General features: G+C 40.1%; 1 protein-coding gene across 4 annotated transcripts in view; it reads right to left on the reverse strand.

Moving 5' to 3' along the window:
- The window catches only part of PCCA (propionyl-CoA carboxylase subunit alpha), a 394,194-nt gene that overhangs the window by 322,290 nt on the left and 48,517 nt on the right, over nucleotides 1-23,387 (reverse strand). For all 4 annotated transcript variants that reach the window (XM_073894335.1, XM_073894336.1, XM_025874636.2 and 1 more), the window contains 2 exons: nucleotides 4,314-4,427; nucleotides 2,461-2,514 (listed from right to left, as the gene is read on the reverse strand). In XM_073894335.1, coding sequence (XP_073750436.1) covers nucleotides 2,461-2,514; nucleotides 4,314-4,427 — 168 coding nt within the window. The remainder of the gene's footprint in view (nucleotides 1-2,460; nucleotides 2,515-4,313; nucleotides 4,428-23,387) is intronic.

Raw genomic sequence — 23,387 nt, forward strand, 5'->3', positions numbered from 1 at the left:
GATTTTAATGCTAGGAAAATTATATCCCAAAAGGAATCTTGCCATGATGCTAAAAAACCAAGAGGTTAGTTATCACTAGCTGCATATTCTCATAGTGAGCCAAAACACGGCAATACTGCTTTTTAGCTATAAAACAGTCCATTTTGTGATAGGAGAAAGTTTTCTTGCATGTTGTTTTATAATTCTTAATCTAATGATTATTTAATCTTTCCATAACATCCACTGAATCCACTATGTTGAAATCATTAGACTATAAAACAAAAGGGAAAGAAAGACTGATAAGGCCAAGTCTCTTGTCTTAAGAGGAAATTAATATACAGAAATAATTTTAACCTAATATGTAAAGTACTATACCAAATAAGAAATCTTAAAAAAAAAAAAAATGCTCTAGAAAACAGAGGAAAGACATTACTTCTCACCAGAGGGATATGGAAACTACTCTGGGAGAAGTAACATGTGAACTATGCCTTTCAGGAGAGGCAATCCTTAGAAACGTAAGAAAGGGCAAGTGGGCCCCCTGGGCAAAGAGACACAAAAAGGATGGAACACGAAAGAACAAGCCACGTTTGAGAACAGCACGGTGTTCTAGCTTGGCTGACGCATAGCTCTGAGAAAGGGAAATGGAGGAGAGGAGATCAGAAAGAAAATTCATGAGAAAGGAAGGTAGTCATTCATATATTCTACACTCTTTTAACATGAAATCCCTAATGGAAATAATCTTCATTTAAGGAAAATGTGAACTTCTTTGTAATATTTTCTTCCCTGAATTGAAGTCATTTGTGTACTTGAATTATCTGACCTGTGAGCTTCTCACGAGCAGGACACACATCTGATTCATTTTTATATCCTTCTCAAATACCTTAAACATAGTTACCAAACAACCATTTTTTTAATGACTAAATGAATGCATGAATGAACAGAATGGCCATGTCATTTAACTTCTCTGAGACTCAGATACTCATCTATACCAGAAATTGGCAAATTTCTACTACAAAGGGCCATGCAGTAAATATTTTAGGCTTTGCAGGTTACTTGATCTGTTACAGCTACACAGTTCTGCTGTTATAGAGCAAAAGGATCCACTGACAACACATAAGTGCATGAGCTTGACTTTGTGCCAATAAAATTTAACTTACAAAAACAGGCGGCAGGCTGCATTTGGGCCATGGGCCATGGTTTAGAGATGCCTCATCTATACAACTTAAATTTAGTACATTATATTATTCAGGCACATTCATATGTGTTATATTCAAATCACTTTCTGACATAATGACAGAACCCAGCCAAAATGTCAAACAAGATGATGACGAAAAAGAATGTAAGTGGGAAAGTGTGGTTATACTACACACAACCTGGCAAATCTGGGCGTTTGGCTGCTTCCACCTAATCTGCCCTCTCCAGACACTTAATACCATCAGCTATATCACCTTACATCACAATTTCTGTAGGCCTCAGTTTCATCTTTAGGCCCGAGTTTTTAATCTCTCACTTGGTTAAAATAGATCATTCTAAACTAGAACTCTTGGTTCTTAAAAACTGTCCAAGTTAAATTTATGGATTTTAAGTGGAAATGTCATCTAGAAAATTACATTCATAAATAATTTTGAGTCCATGAAAGAACAAAACACAAGCATTTCACAGAAACAAAGTATAACATATTAGAATAATAAAGTAAGATACCACCTGGGATAACTCATGTAATCAGCTTCTCGAAACATTCAAAATCCTATTTTAGCACCTGAAAACTAAGGTTTCAGTACCATCTTGAATGTAGTTATAAATACACACATGAGAAATCAATTCAATTCACCCAATCAGGGTGGTAATATCTGAAAGAGACTCAGATCGTGCATAAATCTTTTCCCAAAATAGAGAAGGCAGTAAGATTTGATCTTAAATGCCACAATATGCAATGAAAAGAGAAATAATGTTCTTGTATAATAATAAATCACTGGACTCCTTGACACAGGTAGCTACAAACCTAAAGAGCTGAATTTTTTAAAAATCCATAAAATATATAACAAACTTCGTGTTTGTTATCATCATAAAGATGATTTTATAACTTTTCCACTTTTATTCTTCAAACCAAAACCCGGGTTACAGAATAAAAACTCTTCACTTTTCACAAATAATTTTCAAAGAACTGACAGGTCAATTAAAATTCTATAATTCAGGGGCGCCTGGGTGGCTCAGTGGGTTAAGCACCAGCCTTCAGCTCAGGTCATGATCCCAGGCTCCTGGGATCAGCATCTTGTCAGGCTCCCTGCTCAGCAGGGAGTCTGCTTCTCCCTCTCCCTCTGCCCCCCCCACCCCTCTGCTCGTGTTCTCTCTTTCTCTCAAATAATAAATAAAATTTTTTAAAATATCTGTCATTCATCACTACCCACAGTTACAAAAGTAACACCATTATACTGCTTTCTGAAATACAAGTTAACAGATTCTGGTTCATTACAAACTTACCAGACATTTGGCAAATTCTTTGTTTTCTGAAAGGAATCCATAACCTGGATGTACCTTAGAAATGAAAACAAAAAGCACTTTCAATTTTATCATATCACAAAACCTTTATAAGCAACATAGAGAGTGCACTCATGTGTTCATATTTTAAGGGCATGGAGTCAGGTTACTTCGCCTACATACTGACAGTTCCAACACACATTCCTGAGTACAGACCCAAATTCCAAGAAACTGCCTGATATGCACTTACAGCACACTACCTTTGTCCTAACCATAATCAGGACCACGGACCTACAAATCTGCCAGTCACCTATATCTATGTATTTCAACACAACCTGAACTCTCCCTACTTTTTCTGAGGCTAATTTTGGCCTTAAGCCAAATTTTTTAATGGTTGGTGGGCCAAAGAATAAGGTTAAAAGAAACCATTTGTGAGACAGATGAAAAACTCCTAATTCCCCTTTCTTTACAGTCCCGGGAAATGCTGCTTTCAAAAAATCTGGCTAAGCCAACTAACATATTTTATTCCTGACCACATGAATACCCTCAGCCACCCAATGAGCAGTGTTGGTCAAAACTAAAGTCGAAATCTGGTTTTACTTTTTCTTTATACACTGAATTTTTTTCTTCTAACATGTACTCTTCTTTCCCTCCTTGGCCCACTTAACCATTCATAACCACTTTATGCTATCCCCTCACAAACCATGTTGCTATGATTTAAGTTCTATCATCCTGGCCTATCACACTGTTTGAACAAATTTAGCCTATTATCAATCAAGACTGTACATATTTCCAGGAAAACAATTCTGTAAGGAAAGCCAAATTTCGCAAGGAGCCAATATCATAATCTAGAAGTAGCTACACATCTGAGATTTTTAAATGTTTTATGAACCTGGTATAGAATTTAAACAACTGCATCACAGGTAAAGAGTTTCACTCCACAATTGCGTTTTATAGAAACATTTAACAAAACATTGTATTCTGACAAGCTATCGTTAAAGGGTTAAGAGTTTTACCTTCATTAACTCTGATAATAAACTGTAAACATCTATAATATGGGTTCATGAATTCAGTTATTTATTTAAATATGTATCTTACTAAAACATTTCTTTCACAAGACATGTGAACACTAATTGAAGCACTCCAGGCTAATTGCTGGTGTTGGCTGTTTCCATCCAATTTCAGAGATAACGCTGCATAGTTTGCAACATTATATATAATTAGTTCTCTGATCTAACACACACACACACACACACACACACACACACAGCACCAACAAAACACAATTCCTGATGTCAGAAACCAGATTCTTCCCTGGATTCCACCCCATTCAGACAAAATTGGAGACAGGAAGAATTACTGATTTCTCCCTGTAAGTTAAGTGTATTCTACTGACATTATCAATTGCATAGTTTTTATTTCTGGAAGTGTAACCAGGTATACGTAATTTTTAAATGATTAAAACAATTTAAAACAAGAATCTTTTGAATCCTATTCATAACACAGATTTTTTTTAATGTTCTTATCGCACTGAAAGGGTTAATACTCAAAACTAATTAGGATTTTTCTTTTTTTTTTTTCCCCCTAACAAATTTGGAAATGAACTGAAACTGCTCCCTGGTGTGAAAGCTGAATCCAACAGCCACCTGCAGGATCAGCGACCAACACTGCCAGATGCTACAAAGCCTTTGATTTCCAGTAGCGAATTCGGCCACATTTAACTCATGTGACATGAACTAACTGCAACAGCATTTTCAATCATTCTTTCTTATTTTTTTTTTCTTCTGAGTACAAACTCTAGCTTTCTGCTCACTATATACGAAACAGCTGCGGTAGATAGATTCATTCAGACTCACAGCTTGGGCCCTGGTTTTCTTAATGGCTTCCATGATGGCATCCATGTTGAGGTAGCTTTTACTGGTGGGAGCTGGGCCAACACAGACAGCCTCGTCCGCCATTTTCACATGAACCTGAAGAGACAAATCTCTGCATTAACAGATGCTCCCAGCAAAAAGAAATCCCATCATTTGTGAATATACACAAAATTGCAAATGTGATTGTTTCCCTTGTTTAAGTAGTCAGGTCTTTTTGAAAGTGCACTAAAAAAAGAACAGTGTAACTGTTCTTTATCAGCTCAGGAACTATATTAACCATGACTTTCATTTATTACAAGCCTAATCATTGTCTAGCCAGAGAACTTCCATAATATTCCCTACCAATTTGATTAAATAAAACCCCTGCAAACGTTGGCCCCCTATTCAGTTCATCTACATATAAATCTTATATCAAAAACTACCCTGTTACATGTAGCCAGAGTAGTCCAATACTTTCCTAACAAGCACTCATGCCCAGTTCTAAGCAAGCTCCCCAGGAAGTGGGGATAATTACAGAGAAACTCAATGAAGGGATGCAGTGAGTGTCCCTGCACAGCATCAGGTCAGCACCAGGCACAAATTAAAGTCCAGAACTAAAGACTTCAATATCAACGAGCCAGAAAATCTTGACAATCATTTAAATACTCACATTTGATCCTCATCCATTTTTACCTTTACTCTTAGAAGAGCTGATATATGCATTAATTCTAAGTCTACTTAAAACTTAGAAATATATGCTCCATTTTTAAGACTACTCACTGTACAACCTTCTTACACCTATTTTTGCTTGAGGTGAGGCATTCACTACTGAAAAGAGTAACTCATTTCTGAAAGAAACTATTCTTTTAAAATGCTAATAGGATTCATGTATCTTTGAAATGGCTTTCCCTAACAGTTTTCCAGTTTAAGGAACTTCTAATCCATTTAACTTTATTTTACAAGGCAGACATAAAAACTAGAGCACCTACACTACCTGGACTTTTATGACCCCACCCCCCAAAAAAGTCTAAGATGGAAAATACTTTTGAGTATTGGTAAGTTCTATTCTTCAGCCATGAATTTTTAAGAAGCATGTTGTTTTAAATGACATCTATAAAAAATAAAACCAATTAAGTCATCTTTTAGAAAGTTATCTTTATCAATTCAATATTTTCCAATAAGTAAAAAAATTATCATGCCCAAGAGATTTACACATCAATATTTTAATGAAAAATACTCAAATATATACACTCTGTAATATCTTTAATAATGTCCCCTGCAAAGAAAAGCAGCGAGGCTCACAAAGGGATCCTAAATATTCCCATGTTCAAAGCAAGGCTCTCCTTGTGGTTATTTTTGCCTTGCTCCCCCCACCCCCCCACCAATCTCAAGTTGTTCTTCTCCCCTCAGGCCAGAACCTCCTCTTCTATTGCGCCTGCCCAGTTCAGGCCCTCTTACTAGCAACTTTGTTGTTGTAATTGTGGCTGTGGGTTTTTTTTTTTTTTTTTTTCTGTAAGAAAGGAACTGAACACTGAGCAATCCTTTAAAAAGAATGCATTAGCCAGGTGGGGATAAAGTAAGTTAAATCCACATTTATTCTGTGTATTTTATTCACCAACAAGTACTACCTACTATTAAAGATGCACAAGTTTCACTTCTACCACTGGGTCTTTCCCAGGTACTTCAGCTTCAGATGAATCTCCTTTAATCTGAACTCTGATAGTACTTAGCACAAATTTTGGCATTTAATTGCATCCTGCCTAGCAACGTTATTCTGACTGCTTTATAGATTGTCTGTTACAACTCAGACACTCTCCTCCACCAGATTAGAAGGTCCTGAAAGGCAGAAGTTAGGTCTTAAATAACTTTTTAAATCACTCCCAGCACGTTATGTGCTAAAAGCTCATTAACTCATAGATACACATGGATGGCAGTTTATTTAATAACTTTCATTGTTAAGCCATTGTCTTTTTTTTTTAATTTATTTATTTTACAGAGCGAGAGCACAAGCAGAGAAAGCAGCAGAGGGAGAGGGAGAAGGAGGCTCCGCGCTCAGCAGGGAGCCCAATGCGGTACTTGATCCCAGGACCCTGGGATCATGACCTGAGCCAAAGGCAGATGCTTAAAGGACTGAGCCACCCAGGCACCCCTAAGCCATTGTCTTTGAGGTGAAAGTCTATCGCAAATTAAAAATTCTCCAATCTTAGCAATACATATGGGAACTGAAGGTTGTATGGGAAGAAATTAAAAGACACACACACATATGTGTGTATATTTATGTCCAAAATTTTTATAATAAACATGCATCAAAAAGTAAAAGAGAATCTAAATTAAAAAAAAGACTATCAAAATACTAAAGATTTTATTTATTTATTTGACAGAGAGAGAGACAGCGAGAGAAGGAACACAAGCAGGGTGAGTGGGAGAGGGAAAAGCAGGCTTCCTGCTGAGCAGGGAGCCCGATGCGGGGCTCGATCCCAGGACCCCAGGATCATGACCTGAGCAGAAGGCAGACGCTTAACAACTGAGCCACCCAGGCGCCCCCTTGACTAGTCTTTTTTTCTAAATACACTTTGTAACCATACGGCATATATAATTTTGCATCCTTTTGTTTTATAACTAACATCTTAATAGACATGTTTCCTGTTATCACGAACTGTAAACATACTGAGAATCTAGCTCAGGGCTTAACATATTTTAGCAGATAATCAATATTGTTCAAATAAACATTCAAATAAATTAATGTCAAAAGCAGGTCAAAACTGCTTACGGGCTTTACAAAGAAAAGGCAAAACATGCTGTTTCTAAATGGTTGATTGGTTTCTTTTATTTCTCAGAAACAAACCTTTCTTTAGGGTAGAAGCTACACTAGCATCTTAACAAACCCAAAGTGAAGCACAGGGTCAGTACTAGCAAAAATCCTGGGCAAAGCCATTTGAAAAAAAAAAAAAAAACCTAGAATCCTCTGCTGCCTTAGTTCCCAAAGAGATACTTACTTATGAGTCAATCAGGAAAGAAAAATTTTTTAAACTTTTGAAGCGCAAATTTCAATTTTGTTGTTATTATTGTACTAAATGCCTGAGGTTATTTCACTGGGTTACTAATACGAAACCAACTGCATTCAAGCCATATAGGTGTTCCTTCTGAAGAGCGACTTTTCACTGCCTACACTGACTAGATGGATTTATGTTTCAAGAATTTCAACATCTTGAAAAATATAAATTCCTTTTTTTAATACTTCAGTAATATGTAACAATCATGGAAAAGTTTAAACTGAACTAATCAATTAACTAGGATCCTGCTGGCTACAAGTTTCAGAAAGAAAAAAAGATTTTAAGTATGAAGTAGTCTTCAGAAGCTCTTCCAATAGGTTTTTGAAGATTAATTTCCTCAAGCTTTAAATTTTAGTTTTAGATTTTAAATTTTGTTAAATAGAAAAAATTACTTGAACCAGCCTTTTATTTTCCAAATTAATAATCTAACAAAGTGTTTTTCAACTTACAGAACTGAAAAAAATCATGTTCCTCGTTGACTTTCTTTAAATGACTTTAAACATTTGGATATAGATAGGTTAAAAATTGTGCATGAATTTTAAAAAACTGAGTTAATGAAAATTTCATATTAGACCATTAGATGCGTCAGATATGCTTGAAAAAGATACTCTGTTTGGTCAAAAACATTGCACCTTAGTGTTAAAAAAAAGTACACTAGACCAGATCTGAGTGAAAGCTTTTAAACACCTTCTACACTAATAGAGACTGCCGAAGACAGGGAAGAGAAGCAGCTTTGAAGATGTTTCCTCACGCTGCAAGGGCTTTCTTCTGAAACCTATCACCCCAGAAGACTGTACCTAGGCGGGCCCTCTCTACCGTGTTCGTGAGTACTTGAGTCTTCCCTGGGCTATCACCCAATGCGAACACAAGGTGAGACACTGCCAGGATGAGAGAATGTAGATGTTCTCTTTGCCCTAGAATAGCAATGCCTCATACAATCTGTCCAGGGTTCAGGATCCACCAGATTGAACCCAATTCTTTAACAAGCAAAAGTCACCCTTAAGACTGAAAAGGTAAAGAAAAGAATGCCAACTGCATCAATTTAAAGATTTTATTTTTTTGAACTAAACTCTACACCCAACATGGGGCTTGAACTCACAACCCCAACAACAAGAGTCACACACTCCAACGGAGCCAGCCAGGCACCCCCAGAAAAACCATTTTTAAACCAGATTTCTAAGGGGGCGGGGGAGAACCTTTTTCTCTATTCTATACAATGTATCTAAAGAGACTTATACAAATGTCAACAGACTAGCATTCTGCCATATCCTTCTAGAAAGGCAATTCATTCCTACAAAATAATGATTTTTCAGGGGCATCTTGGTTGGTCAGTCAGTTAAGCATCTGCTTTAGGCTCAGGTCATGATCCTCGGGTCCTGGGCAGGGAGCCTGCTTCTCCCTCTCCTGCTCCCCTTGCTTGTGCACTCACTCGCTCTCTATCAAATAAATAAAATCTTTTTTAAAAAAAATGGTTTTTCAAAATCAGTAAATACTATATTTGCTTTGAATCCATTTTGTAAAACTGTATGTGTAGCACCATGACACATTTATTTGTGATTTTTGGATGGCAGAGTTAGTGACTTTACTATTTTTCTTCTGTTAAAACTTACATAATTTTCAAAATGGTAAAATTAAAAGTTACAGGGAAAAGAGAATGGGTTTTGTCTAGTTGCAAAACTCTCAATCTATTTTCTAAAATCCTGTTTTCCCAGTATAAGAGGTTCCTCAAAAAGTTAAAAATAGAGCTACCCTACAATCCAGCAATTGCACTGCTAGGTATTTCCAAAGAATAGAAACATAGTGATTCGAAGGGGCACACGCATCCCAATTTTTATAGCAGCAATGTCCATAAAAGCCAAACTATGGAAAGAGCCCAGATGTCCATTGACAGATGAATGGATAAAGAAGATGTGGTGTGTGTGTGCGCACACGCACGCACACACACACACACACACACACACACACACAGGAATATTACTCAGCCATCAAGAATGAAATCTTGCCATTTGCAGGGACGTGGATAGAACTAGAGGGTGTTACACTAAGGAAAATAAGTCAGAAAAAGAAATACCGTATGAGTTTCACTCACATGTGGAATTTAAGAAACAAAACAGATGAACATAGGGGATGGGAAGGAAAAATAAGATGAAAATAGAGAGGGAGGCAAACCATATGAGACACTAAACTCTAGGAAACAAACTGAGGGTTGCTGGAGGGGGCGGGGGTGAGGGGAAGGGGTAACTGGGTGATGGGCATTACAGAGGGCATTTGATGTACTGAGCACTGAGTGTCATATGCAACTGATGGATCACTAATTCTATCCCTGAAATTTTTTTTAAAAGATTTTATGTATGTATCTGAGAGAGAGAGAGAGAAAGACCGCAAGCAGGGGAGAGACAGGGGGAGAGGGAGAAGCAGACTCTCCACTGAGCAGAGAGCCCAATGCGGGACTCAATTCCAGGACCCCGGGATCATGACCTGAGCTGAAGGCAGATGTTTAACCAACTGAGCCACCCAGGCGCCCCTACCCCTGAAATTAATAATATACTATACATTAACTAAATTGAATTTAAATAAAGAATTTTTTTAAAAAATCCTGTTTTCCTATCAGTAAAGGGAACTGTCCCAGAACCAATTATGAAACCAAAGAGTTTGTTGAGTCTTTATCTGGCAGGGATGCATTTCTGAGAATATGGTAAACAAAAAAAGAATGAAAAGCACCATGACTAGAACCACATTCTCTTACCACTGACACCTGGTAGAAGCATCAGGGAGCAATGGGAAGGATGGAGTAGGGGAGAGGAGACAAGAAGTATGAAAGCAAAACCTTAGCAAAAGCAATGTCAATGTACCAAGACCACAGCGAAATGGATTGTGGAATGGGGAAGGGGGGAGGCAGAGGTAAGTATGAAAGGGTGGGGCAGGGGCTATCTATATGGTTGCTTGTCAAGGTTGGGAGAGACAGAGTGATAGCTGAGAAAAGGTTTGAAGTGGAGTTTTTCTTAGGAAAAACTTGAACAAATGCCCTTGAAAAGTAAGGAGCTTAAAAGTAAGGAGATGAAATAATTCACATTGACAATCAAGTGGCAGAGCTAGGAGATATGGGGAAGCAGAAGACAGGGAAAGGGATAGAGCTCATCTCCACCACCACCCCCACAAAATATAAGCCAGGATTTAAAAAGGAAAAAGATGAAAGAGGGGACACCTGGGTGACTCAGGTAGTTAAGTGTCTGCCTTCGGCTCAGGTCAGGATCTTCAGGGTCCTGGGATCGAGCCCCGAGTCTGTGGGGGAGAGATCTCTGCTGAGAGTGAGTCCGCTTCTCCCTCTGCCCCTCCCCCTACTCGTCCTTTCTCTCTCTTGCTCTCTCCCTCTCTCAAATAAAAATCTTTCTAAAAAATAAAATTAAAAAAAGAAAAGAAAAAAGGAAAAGCAGACAGGAAAGACAAACAGGAGACAGAGAAGGATAGACAGAGCTTGTTATGCAGTTCAAGACAAGCTCCCCAAGTACCCACTCCCCATTTGCCGTGCTGCCTGGAAGGGCTTCTCCAAAGACCTTCTCGAGCCACCACTGCAGAGAAAGCAGCAGAGATATGATCAAGAATGTGTCTTTCCTTCCTAATGGTGGGAAGATGCCAAGAATGGGCATAAATACAGGTAGATTTATAGATCTGTTGACAGAAACTAAAGGCTCCGGCTTTTGGCAGTTGCTATTTTGTGTGTAATCAAGAGACAAGAACACTCAAAGAGGAGTCACTGGTGGTGTAAGAAGATTATAAAAAGGGCTGAAAATGGTCACTGGAAGCACGGGAAAGCAAACTAACAAAAGAAATCTAGTAAGACAGCCAAGTATTGTTGACATTCATTAATTTCAAAATCCTTGTTGTGAAAGAACTTTATGCCAACAAAATGGCACAGCTTCTATGTCAGACACTATGAAGTTCCTCAAAAAAATAAAGAACTACCATGGGGTGCCTCAATGGCTCAGCCGGTAGAACGTGTGACTTGTGATCTTGGGGGTCATGAGTCTGAGCCCCAAGCCGGGGGCAGAGCCTGCTAAAAAAAAAAAAAAAAAAAAAAAAAAGGGGCGCCTGGGTGGCTCAGTTGGTTAAGCGACTTGCCTTCGGCTCGGGTCATGATCCTGGAGTCCCGGGATCGAGTCCCACATCGGGGTCCCTGCTCAGCAGGGAGTCTGCTTCTCCCTCTGACCCTCTTCCCTCTCGTGCTCTCTATCTCTCATTGTCTCTCTCTCAAATAAATAAATAAAATCTTTAAAAAAAAAAAGGAAAAGAAAAGAAAAAAGAAATCAGGATCTCAAAGAGCTATTAGCACTCCCAGGTCCATTGCAGCCCTATCCACAAGAGTTAAGATGTGTTTGGAAACAATCTAAATGTCCACTCACAGCTAAATAGATAAAGCAAACAGATACACTCACAGCTGAATACTATTCAGTCTCTTTAAAAAAAGGAAATTTTGCAGTATGTGACAACATGGATGAACTTGAGGACATTATGCGAAGTGAAATAGACAAAATACTTCAGGTTTCCACTTACAGGAGGTATCTAAAATAAGTCCAATTCCTAAGATCAAAGACTGGAATGGTGGTTACCAGGGGTGAGGGGAGGAGGAAATGGGGAGTTACCAAGAGGCATGGTTCCAGTGATACATAAGATGAATAAACACTGGAGATCTGCTATATAACATTGTTTAACTACAGTTAACAATAATGTATTGTACACTGTTAAGAAGCTAGATCTGATCTTGAATGTCCTTACCACAAAATTGGAAAAGAAAACAATGAACATATTTAAGCCAACTTGGTCATACACAACTCTTAATTAAGGTCTTTTGGTGGCAGACACCAAAAAGTTGAACAGGAAAAGTTGGGTAAGGATTAGTTACTACTTTAACCCATCTTGCTAAAACGTTAGTAACAAAAGCAACTCTCAGTCCAAAGTCTGCCACACATACATTTATTAAACAAACATTTCTCAGCAAGACAGCATACAGCATAGGGTACCTCAGTGGCTCAGTCAGTTGGATATCTGACTCTTGGTTTTGGCTCAGGTGCTGATCTCAGGGTCCTGGGATCAAGCACTCAGTGGGGAATCTGCTTGAGGATTCTCTCCCTCTCCTATTGCCCCTCTCCCTGATAATGTGTTCTAATAAAATAGATAAATCTTAAAAAAAAAAAAAGACAGCATACAGCCTGTTTCACATGCTGCATAAAATCCCAATTCTTGTCAAATCACCAACTTGCATAAAAATGTCACCAAGGGAGGCATAATAAAACTCCAAAAGCATGATTTTATCTTTATAGTTGCTATAAGGCAATCAGAAATCCTCCTCCCTGATGGTGGGATATCAAAAATAAGGAAATCAAGTGCAAGGCACCACCCCTAGAGATAAAAGCCTTACTAAATTCTTGTATCATGTCTGTTCAAGGGTGAAAGGTCTCAAATATTTCAGCCAATCCAAATATCTTGAATAGCACTAATTCCAGTAATAAGCATCCATTTCTAATATCCATACTGCTAAATATTAAACGAATGTCAACCAGTGAAAACCCACTTACTTAAGAATTTAGTCTTGGGAGTCTGGGTGGCTCAGTTGGTTAAGCAACTGCCTTCAGCTCAGGTCATGATCCTGGAGTCCCGGGATCGAATCCCGCATCGGGCTCCCTGCTAGGCAGGGAGTCTGCTTCTCCCTCTGACCCTCCCCCCTCTCATGTGCTCGCTCTCTCTCTATCTCTTTCTGTCTCAAATAAATAAATAAAATCTTAAAAAAAAAAAAAAAGAATTTAGTCTTGACTGAGATACAGAAAGTTGTAAATGCTTTTAAAAGCCATCCCTTGGCGGTGGGGGAGGGAAAGCCATCCCTGGAGAGGTGCCTGGGTGGCTCAGTCAGTTAAGTGTCTGCCTTTGGCTCAGGTCATCATCCCAGGGTCCTGGGATAGAGCCCCATATCAGGTTCCCTGCTCAGAAGGAGTCTGCTTCTCCCTCTCCCTCTGTCCCTCTCCTTGCTCGTGTGCGGTTTCTCTCACTCTCTCTCTCTCTCAAAAAAAACTTTAAAAAAAAAAAAAAGCCATCCCTGGAGTGCTGACTCCCAGTAAGAGGAACTGAATGGACCTACAATGTACTTTAAATGAACACATGGGTTTATGCCTCTCTGTTCTGAAGGAGTTTAAAATAAATGAGACATCATACCACTGTGGCACACTACCACTGTGCCCAAAAACCTTCATTTCCCTGTTCCCATGGCACATGACTGCCCAGGTAGAGACAAGATTTACCAGACTAAGAGAGTTTGAGTCACTGGGATCAGAAAGTGAAATGTGCAACAAGCAAATTCTCTACAACTTACATATAAGCATATTTTCTGAATTTTGGCCATGTTCTTTCCCTTAATCTGGAACACATATGTTGTAGTAATCAAGTTCAATGATGCAAACTAAAACAACTTCCTAGGGCAAGGGACACTGGGCCAAATCCAGCCCAATGCCTGCTTTTGTAAAAAAAAAAAAAAAAAAAAAGTCTTACAGAAGCACAGGTACACCTATTCATTTACTTACTGCCTGTGCCATCTTTTGTGCTATAACTGCAAGGTTAAGTAGTTGGGGCAGCCATCTAAAATATTTACTCTGAGTCTTTATAGGCAAAATTTGTCCATCCCTGCCCTAGGGGATGGCAGAGCAATAACCAAAGCCTCTGGACACCCTTGGAAATACACTGGGATGCCTAACCTAAAATTATTAGATGTTATGTGAGAGAACATTTGAAAGTCATCCTATTTAAACCACTGTATATTACTGTTGTTGTTGTTGTTAAGTAGTCTCCATACCCAGCATGGAACCCAAAGCAGGGCTTGAGCTCACAACCCTGAGATCAAGACCTGAGCTGAGATCAAGAGTCGGACGCTTAACCGACTGAGCCACCTAGATGCCCCTAAAGCCACTGTATTTTGTAATATCAATAACGATTACTTGTAATAATATCTCAAATATAGTCACTGCCATAAGACCAACTCAATTCCTCTTAATAAGAACCAGATTAGTGAACTGGATGTAGCAATTTCATTAGAATACGGCCAGGTCAATCCTAGAGGTTCTCAGAGTCAAAGACGGAAATAACTGGTCGTTACATACTTTTTGTACAGGCAGTTCACCAGGGGATCTGACCACCCCAAACATCCTTGCCGAGTGTTCCAAATGGCAAAGTCTATACCACCCCTTGATCCTGAGCAGTTTCTGCAGCTAGTCACATAAGCTAGGCAACTAAGTAAAACAAGCAAGCACCCACAGTATGACTATTCTAGAGCTACTTGCTTCCTGATGGAGGGGCACTCATTTGTTTACTGCTTGCTACAAAACATGCTGAATCCTTGACTCTAGTTGGCAAAAACTTTCCCTGAATATTTTCTCTGCACATGATATGAGCAAGGCACCAACTGCCTTTTGGCTCGAAGTATATTTGCACAAGTGTTCGAATAGCCAACAGCCCTAGATGAGGACAGTGTCTGACTCCGGGGCAAAGTGCAGAGATGCTAATAGTCCATTTATAAAAGATTCACTATGTGAGAAGCAGGCTAAGAGCAAACCATTTCATGTGCAGGTATCATCTGACCCTCTTCATATCACCTTCTGGAAACTGGGACTTGGGGAACCAGAGCAAAAATGCTGATACTCTGGGGCGCCTGGGTGGCTCAGTTGGTTAAGCAGCTGCCTTCAGCTCAGGTCATGATCCCAGGGTCCTGGGATCGAGCCCCGCATCGGGCTCCTTGCTCAGCAGAGAGCCTACTTCTCCCTCTCCCTCTGCCTGCCTGCCACTCCCCCTGCTTGTGCTCTCTTTCTCTGTGTCAAATAAATAAAATCTTAAAAAAAAAAAAAAAAAAGGCTGACACTCTGACCACTGCCATGGCTGTGAGGAGTAAACGGTCCTTCATGCCTGACCCAGCCACCTTTTACCTTCTATCAGCACCATGAAACCATGAGAGTTAACTTGCTGGCCTGCAAAGAAAGTAAAATCTCACAGTAAAGACCAGAGTAAACCACAGCTCGAGAGGCCAGTGCTCCTTAAGCCGTGACACAACCCTCTTCATTTGTCGCCACTCAACAGAAGGATCACATCCCCCTGGCGAACTTGTGACACGATGACCAATGCTACCACGAGGACGCTCCTACCGTTGCTGGGATGGACTATTGTCTGCTTTTGGCATGGACAGCATTGTGGCAGATGTGTCATCTTTGCCATCTTCTAGGACATGGGTTACTTCTCTAACATATAACTATTTTAGGGGGTTTTTTCTTTGTGCTTATGCAATGAAAATAATAAATTTCACAACAAGGGATATTAAAAACAAAAAGCATGGACAGTGCTTGATAACTTCCCATGAAGACTGACTAAATAACCACTCCAACATTCCTCTCTAACTTGTTTCCCTCGACTATCAAGGGCAAAAAGCAAAAGAGAACATCTCCCAGGTGTGCCTGGCTGGCTCGGTCACTAGAGCACACGACTCAATCTCAGGGTTGTGAGTTTGAGCCCCATACACGATACAAAACCAAATGGGCATGGCTGTGTTTCCATAAAGATTTACAAAAAACCATATGATGGGCCAAATTTAGCTCACAGGCCATCATTTTCCAACCTCAGAAATGCTTTTCAGGGGCGCCTGGGTGGCTCAGATGGTTAAGCGTCTGCCTTCGGCTCAGGTCGTGATCCCAGGGTCCTGGGATCGGGTCCCACATCGGGCTCCCTGCTCCTTGGGAGCCTGCTTCTCCCTCTGCTTCTCTCTCTCTCTCCCTCTCTCTCTCTCTCTGTCTCTCATGAATAAATAAATAAAATCTTTAAAAAAAAAAAAAAAAGAAATGCTTTTCAGTCCAAATTGGGTCAGTCAGGATTCTCCAGGAATAAAGTGACATGATCAAACATGTTTACCTGAAAATACCACAAGGAGTGGGGCTAGAGAAACCAACAGAGGATGGTGAGGTTTCAAGGGACTAGCAAGAGTGGGAAGCCATAATCACCCCAGTCCTGAAGAGGCTTGGAACAGGAAGAACATAAGTAGAGCTAGTGAACGTGAGGGCCCACCAGCTGCTCCGGCCCTAAATAATGTGGGCACTGTCAAAACTGAGACAAGGCAGGGAAGTGGAGATGGGATAAACAGCCTGATCTGCTTGATATCTTCAAACAGCCAAGCAGAAACACAGGGCAAGGAAGCTCAGGTGATAGACTACTCCATAGATGCCAGTGCCCTGCAGATTGATCCATAAAAGAAATTTGAGAAACTGGAGATCATCAAAATTTAAAGCTTTTGCTTTTCAAAAGACACCACTGAGCACAATGCAATACCAATTCCCACTGACTAGGATGACTATAATAAAAAAAGACAAATAATAACAAGCATTGGCATGAATGAGAAGAAATCTGAACCCTCATACGCTACTAGTGGGAATGTAAAATGGTGCAGCTGCTTCAGAAACTAGTCTGAAAAGTTAAAGGTTAGTTTAAGTTACCTAAAAGTTTAAGTACAGTTACCAAATGACCCAGCAATTCCAATCCTAAGTATAGATGCAAGAGAAATGATAACATGTTCATACAAAGACCTGTATACACATATTCATAACAGTATTCATAGTAATTAAAAACTAGAAGCAACCCAAATGCCCAGCAACTGGTAAATGAATAAGACGTGTTATATTCATGCAACAGAATACTCAGCCAAAGGGGGGGAAAAAAAAGAACTGATCAATGCAACAACACAAATGAATCTCAAAAGCATTATGCTAGGCGAAAAGAAGCCAGACACAAAAAAAAACAAAAACTATACAATTCCACTTAGTTGAAGTTTCCAGAGAACGCAAAACTACAGGCAGAAAGCATATCAGTGGCTACGTAGATGGAGGTGAACAAGGAGTGACTCCAAATGGACACGAGGGACCCGCATGGGCAATGGCAATGTTCTAAAAACTGGATAGCAGTGAGGGTGGTACAACTCTGAATATTTACTATTAACTCATTGAACTGTACACTTAAAATGGGTAAACTTTATGATATGCAAACTATACCTCAATAACGCTATTTAATAAAAATCAGGACGTTTCATATTCATTTTTTAATCCATTATGCTGTGAGCTCTGCTATGCGAGGACCTTCTGGCACACAGCACGGTGATTATAAATGTTTAACAACTGCAGCTAATAAAGTCAAGAATTCATCTGACAAAGAGGGCTCTGGCGATAGAAGACACTTCAGAAGGGCACACCAGAAGCAGACAGAGGGCATCAGACACACAGAGCCCAGAGAGACCAGAGGATGGTGAGGGAGAAGAAAGCCATCAAAATGGAAGGCCAGCCGTTAATGCTGCACGCCTCAGACAGACCAACTAAGAAGGGGATTCAGATAAGTAGCTACTGAATCTAACAAATCAAATTTCTGGCGATTTTGGGGACAAACTCAGTAGAACAAACAGAAGCCTGGCTTCCCTCAGTTGAAGAGCAAATGCAAAGTAAGAAAGAAAAACTGAGACTTAGTCGTTCATGTGGCTTAACTGTACGCTTGTGAATGCAGGACATTTTCTAACTACTGGGAAAGCTCAGTACACACACAAAGTAGTCGATAAAACTTTCTGATTGCAGACTAATACAACTTTTCAAAGAGATCATCCCACCATAGAGAAATACCTAACAGACGTGAGCATATGTACCTCACAAACCTAACTAGAAGTCCCTAAGATGGGAACAAAACCACAATCAGCAGCCAAACATATGCCTTAAAGACAAATGACAACTTAGAAAGCGATCCCATAAAATCTGTGTAGATTCGATCACAAAGTTCTGGAAATGGGTGGTGGTGATGGTGGAACAACACTGTAAATGTACTTCATGCCACCGAATTACACAATTAAAAGTTAATCAAGCAGTAAGTTTTACTTTATATTTTACAATCAAAAAACAACAACAACAACAACTATATAGGGGCACCTGGCTGGCTCAGTCAGTGGAGTGTGGAGCTCTTGATCTCCAGGTTGTGGGTTCAAGCCCCACATTGGGTACAGAGATTACCTGAAGATAAAATCCTAAAAAAAAAAATCCCACACAGATTCAATCACAATTTTTAGCCCAACACTGACAAGCATTTATGAAAGAATGCATTTATAGAGCTTACTTACATAGTAAAAATATAAATAGTATCACTTAAGAAAAACTGTAGCAAGGGAGGAAAACAAAAAGAAGAGACAAGAAAATACCAATAACGAGAGTGTGGGCTCAACTCTAGACTGTAACCATTTTCCACTTGCAAAACAAAAGCAATCACACATGCATTCGGGATTGTAACGTTGAAGACTTAAGTCCACATATACCCTATTTCTGAATACAAATTTCTGAAACAATGGCAGAATGAAATTCGAGGAATAGGATTAAGAAATAACCTCCATTTGTTGAGGCACCTGGGTGGTTGGGTCAGTTAAGTCTTGGACCCTTAGTTTCGGCTCAGGTCATGATCTCAGGGTCATGAGATTGAGCCCCGCATCAGAATCCGCACTCAGCAGGGTGTCTGCTTGGGATTCTCTACCCCTCCCCACTGCTCACAAACCTCTCTCTCAAATAAATCAATCTTTTAAAAAAAAGAAAAGAACCTTAATTTGTAATCGGTATTTTTTTTAAGGATTTATTTCAAAGAGAGAAAGAGAGAGCATGAGCTGAGAGAGGGGCAGAAGGAGAGGGAGAAGCAGACTCCCGCTAAGCTGGGAGCCCGAGAGGGGGCTTGATCCCAGGACCCTGAGGTCACAACCTGAGCCAAAGGCAGAAGCTTAACCGACTGAGCCACCTACGTGCTCCTGTAATCAGGGTATTTTTTTAAAAAAAAAGATTTCTTTCTTTGAGAGAGAGAGAGAGAGAGAGAGAACGAGCGAGCAAGCAGAGGGAAGGGTAGAGGGAGAGGTAGAGAGAAAATCCCAAGCAGACTCCCCACTGAATGCAGAGCCCAGGGCTAGGGCTCAATCTCACGACCCTGAGATCATGACCTGAGCCGAAACCAAGAGTCCAACACTCAACTGACTGAGCCACCCAGGTGTCCCAATCAGGGTATTTTTAAAAAATATTTCCAGAGCATATGAATAGCTACATGTCAGTACTAATCATTTAAAATACAGAGAGGCCAACAAAGTCATGAGATCTCAAAAAACTACTGGAGCCCCACCATCACTATCACTGCTCAATATGTGTCACTAATTGACAACACTGTGCATAAAAACAAATCACCTAGATGTTATTAAATTTTGGTTTTCTTTTAATCACTCAATATATGAATATACTACCTTGATTTTTATTAAGATTTTATTTATCTGCGTGAGAGACAGCAAGAGAGAACACAAGCAGAGGGGAGAGGAAGAAGCAGGCTCCCCACTGAGCAAGGAGCCTGACATGGGGGCTCAATCCCAGGACCCTGGGATCCTGACCTGAGCTAAAGGCAGATGCTTAACCAACTGAGCCACCCAGGCGCCACTAAAACAAAGAGTTTAAGCAATAAAGATAACCATTGCTTCTCACCCCCTTAAAGATCCCACTTTCTACCCTAAAGGCAATTACCAACAGTTTTGCATGCGTCCTTCCAGACTTACCTAAACATTTTCATATGTACATGCAGGCATGAAAGTGCATCGTTTTATTTTATGTTTAAGATTTTCTTCCCATAAATTATATCCTGCTATATATTATTCTTTCTACTTAGTTAACAGCTATACAACATCTGCAACTTGCTTAACTGGTATACAACATCCTAGTACCCCGGGTAAACCACAGCTTATTTAACCATTCCTCCAATAATGGATATGGTTTCCAATTTGCAGATACTAAGAGCTGCAACAGGCTTCCCTGAACATGCCAAACTGTATGTGTGTATGTAAGAAAAATATTTGAAAGTTTAAATACTACAAACTACACATTTAAAAGCTTATGTCAATTAACATGCCTACCAGAGACGAATTTCCCCACACCACCACTGAATAACTGATCTTTTGGATTTTAATTAACTAATGGAAGTGGGAGGGGGAAGGATTCTTCACTTTTTTTTTAATTTGCATTTCCCTAATAATTAGTGACTTTGGGCATATCTTCACATTGTGATCTATTTGTGGGGGGGGGTGTTTGTTTGGTTTTTTTAAAGATTTTATTTATTTGACACAGAGAGAGCGACAGCGAGAGAGGGAACACAAGCAGGGGGAGCGGGAGAGGGAGAAGCAGGCTTCCCGCTGAGCAGGGAGCCCGATGCGGGACTCGATCCCAGGACCCTGAGCCAAAGGCAGTCGCTTAACCAACTAAGCCACCCAGGCACCCCATTGTGAGCTATTTGTATTTCTCCTTTTGACCATTAGCCATTTTTAAGTTTAATATAGAGATATTACAAATAAGCAAAGATATATTCTGGGGCTTTTTTTTGTAAATTACACATAATACCTAAACATTATTCTTGTTCAAAATAAAGCTAATAATCCCACTAACCATACCTCTCTCCCCATTACATTTTCTCTGTCCAGGAATCACTTCTCATGTGAGTACACATTCTTAGACCTTTGTCTGTGCCAGGGGATCTCAACAGGAAGCAACTGTGTCCTGCAGGACATAGGTGCCAAAGTCCACAGAACGTTTTACTTGTCACCACTCCAGACTGGAGCGATGCTACTGGTGTCTGGTAGGCAGAGGCCAGGGAGGATTCTAAATACCCTACAATACACAGGACAGCCACCTACAACAAAGGATTATCCAATCCAAAATGTCAATAGTGGCACTGCTGAGTACTACCAGTCTATGCTTTTAATGTAATGTATGTAACTATAAAACTATAAAATCTTAGGGCGCCTGGGTGGCTCGGTCGTTAAGCGTCTGCCTTCGGCTCGGGTCATGATCCCGGGGTCCTGGGATCGAGCCCTGCATCGGGCTCCCTGCTCCATGGGAAGCCTGCTTCTCCCTCTCCCACTCCCCCTGCTTGTGTTCCCTCTCTTGCTGTGTCTCTGTCAAATAAATAAATAAAATCTTTAAAAAAAAAAAACCTATAAAATCTTATTAGTGTGGAGTTTTTTAAACATCAACAGTATTATTCTAGTGCCATTTTACAGATTCTTTTTCAATTCCTAATATGTCTTAGAGATGTTCTGTCAATATGTAGAGATCTACCTCATTCTTCTTTCGCTACTAAAGAATTCCAAGATATGGCTGGCTCTACAGTTTACCAACCATTCCCGACAGACGCTCAGCATGGAGGAATCACCCAGCTGGATGATCATAATGAGGTTTCTGAACCAAACATCCTGTCAATTGCCCAACATTCCCCTTCCTGCTCTGGATCTTTCTCTTCTGAAGCTGTAGCCATTTTTGTAGCCATTTTCCCCTGCCTGTGTGTTAGACCGGGGTTTTCTGCTGCATGAATACATCTGCCATTTCTCCTTCAGAAATGCCTCATCGTTTTCAGGACCATAATTCCCACTATTTTGCACAAAAATTCTGGTTATTTTTCTTTTGGTTTTTTAAGTATTTCTCCTCCCTGGGAATTTGGGACAGGAAGATGAAGTCTGATTTATCCCAACAGCTCTTACCACAGGAAATACAGCATGTATATTTTTAATTTAAAAATCAAAAATTGTGAATATTTTCCAAATTAAACAGTTAAAACTTTTTAAGATGGTCATGAAAGATATCAACAAACCCTTACTGAAAATCTAATCTAGTATCAAAATGGATATGTGAAAATCATCATATAGTGCCTAAATGACCACAGGCCATAAACGCAACTTAGCTTTAAGGAACACCTGTTACCATTCCTCCATTAGTGCATCAAATGGCAGAGATCCTTTTCAGAGCAGCCATTCTACCAGATACCAAGGCATTTGCAGAAGCTCCCAAAGCTGGCTTTCCAACCTCAGATTCCACTCCCCAAATCGTCCAATACTGCTGCTGGGCTCACAAAGGACATGGAAGCCCTTGACTTATAGTCGTGACTCCTTGCTTTCTCACCAAGAGCTTTAGATGATTATTAAAAATAGCAAAAATCAGGGGTGCCTGGGTGGCTCAGTCAGTTAAGCCTCTGACTCTTGATTTCAGTCAGGTCACGATCTCAGGGTCCTGAGATGGAGCCCCACCTCAGGCTCTGTGCTCAGCAGTGAGTCTGCTTGAGATTCTCCCTCTCCATCTGCCCCTCCCCTCCCATACTGGCAGGCTTGTGCTCACTCTCTCCCCCACTCTCAAATAAATAATCTTTAAAAAAAAAAAAAATAGCAAAATCAACCACACAAATGGTCCTCTCCTTAAAATTCCTGGCACTCTACAGTTAGCTCCCTTACTTGAAACAGCAATCATGAAAAGCAGTCAAGGGGCTCAAAATGTTTTTTCAGCACAGTCATTCCCAGTGAGCAAGGAGAGGACACATGAAGCCACCAAAAACATTTGGGAAATGTTTTTATTCTCTCTCTAAAAATAAATCATCTTTTTTCTCACCACCTCCCAAACAAGAAAATTTCTTCTCCACCCAGAGGTCAGAATGAGTACTTTGAATGAGCTCCAAGCCTAATAATTAACCTCAATAATTAGATCCAAAGTGATTTTTCTGCCAATCACTGAATTTACTTGTGGCTCTATGCCTGGTCCTAGCTATCAGGAAAGAATAAAAGCTGAAAAGTGCTTCTTTGAGGACTTAGTCTGGAGACTATGAGAAACACAATCAGATAAACAGAGCTCGGGAAATCAGGACTGAGGCAAAGATAGGGCTCCCATCTTCCACCTTCCCTGGAATTAAAGCATCATAGAAGGTTGAGAATGGGAGTCATAAAGGAGGAAGAATTCAACTGTGTCTGTCAGGGGAGATCAAGTTACCTGCTGGGTTGAAGCATGACCCACCTCCCACAGGGAGCCCAGTCCACCCTGCAAGCCACAGCCAAACGTCACCAGAGAAAAGCCCAAGCTCGCCTAAGTTCAGGGAGCTTCCCAAGGGCACTGAAGTACCAGGGTAGAAACTCCAGTCTGTACGAAGGCTC

Source organism: Callorhinus ursinus, unplaced genomic scaffold, assembly GCF_003265705.2.
Source record: "Callorhinus ursinus isolate GAN/ISIS: 27379988/994484 unplaced genomic scaffold, GSC_fseal_2.0 scaffold7, whole genome shotgun sequence".
Classification (NCBI taxonomy): domain Eukaryota; kingdom Metazoa; phylum Chordata; class Mammalia; order Carnivora; family Otariidae; genus Callorhinus; species Callorhinus ursinus.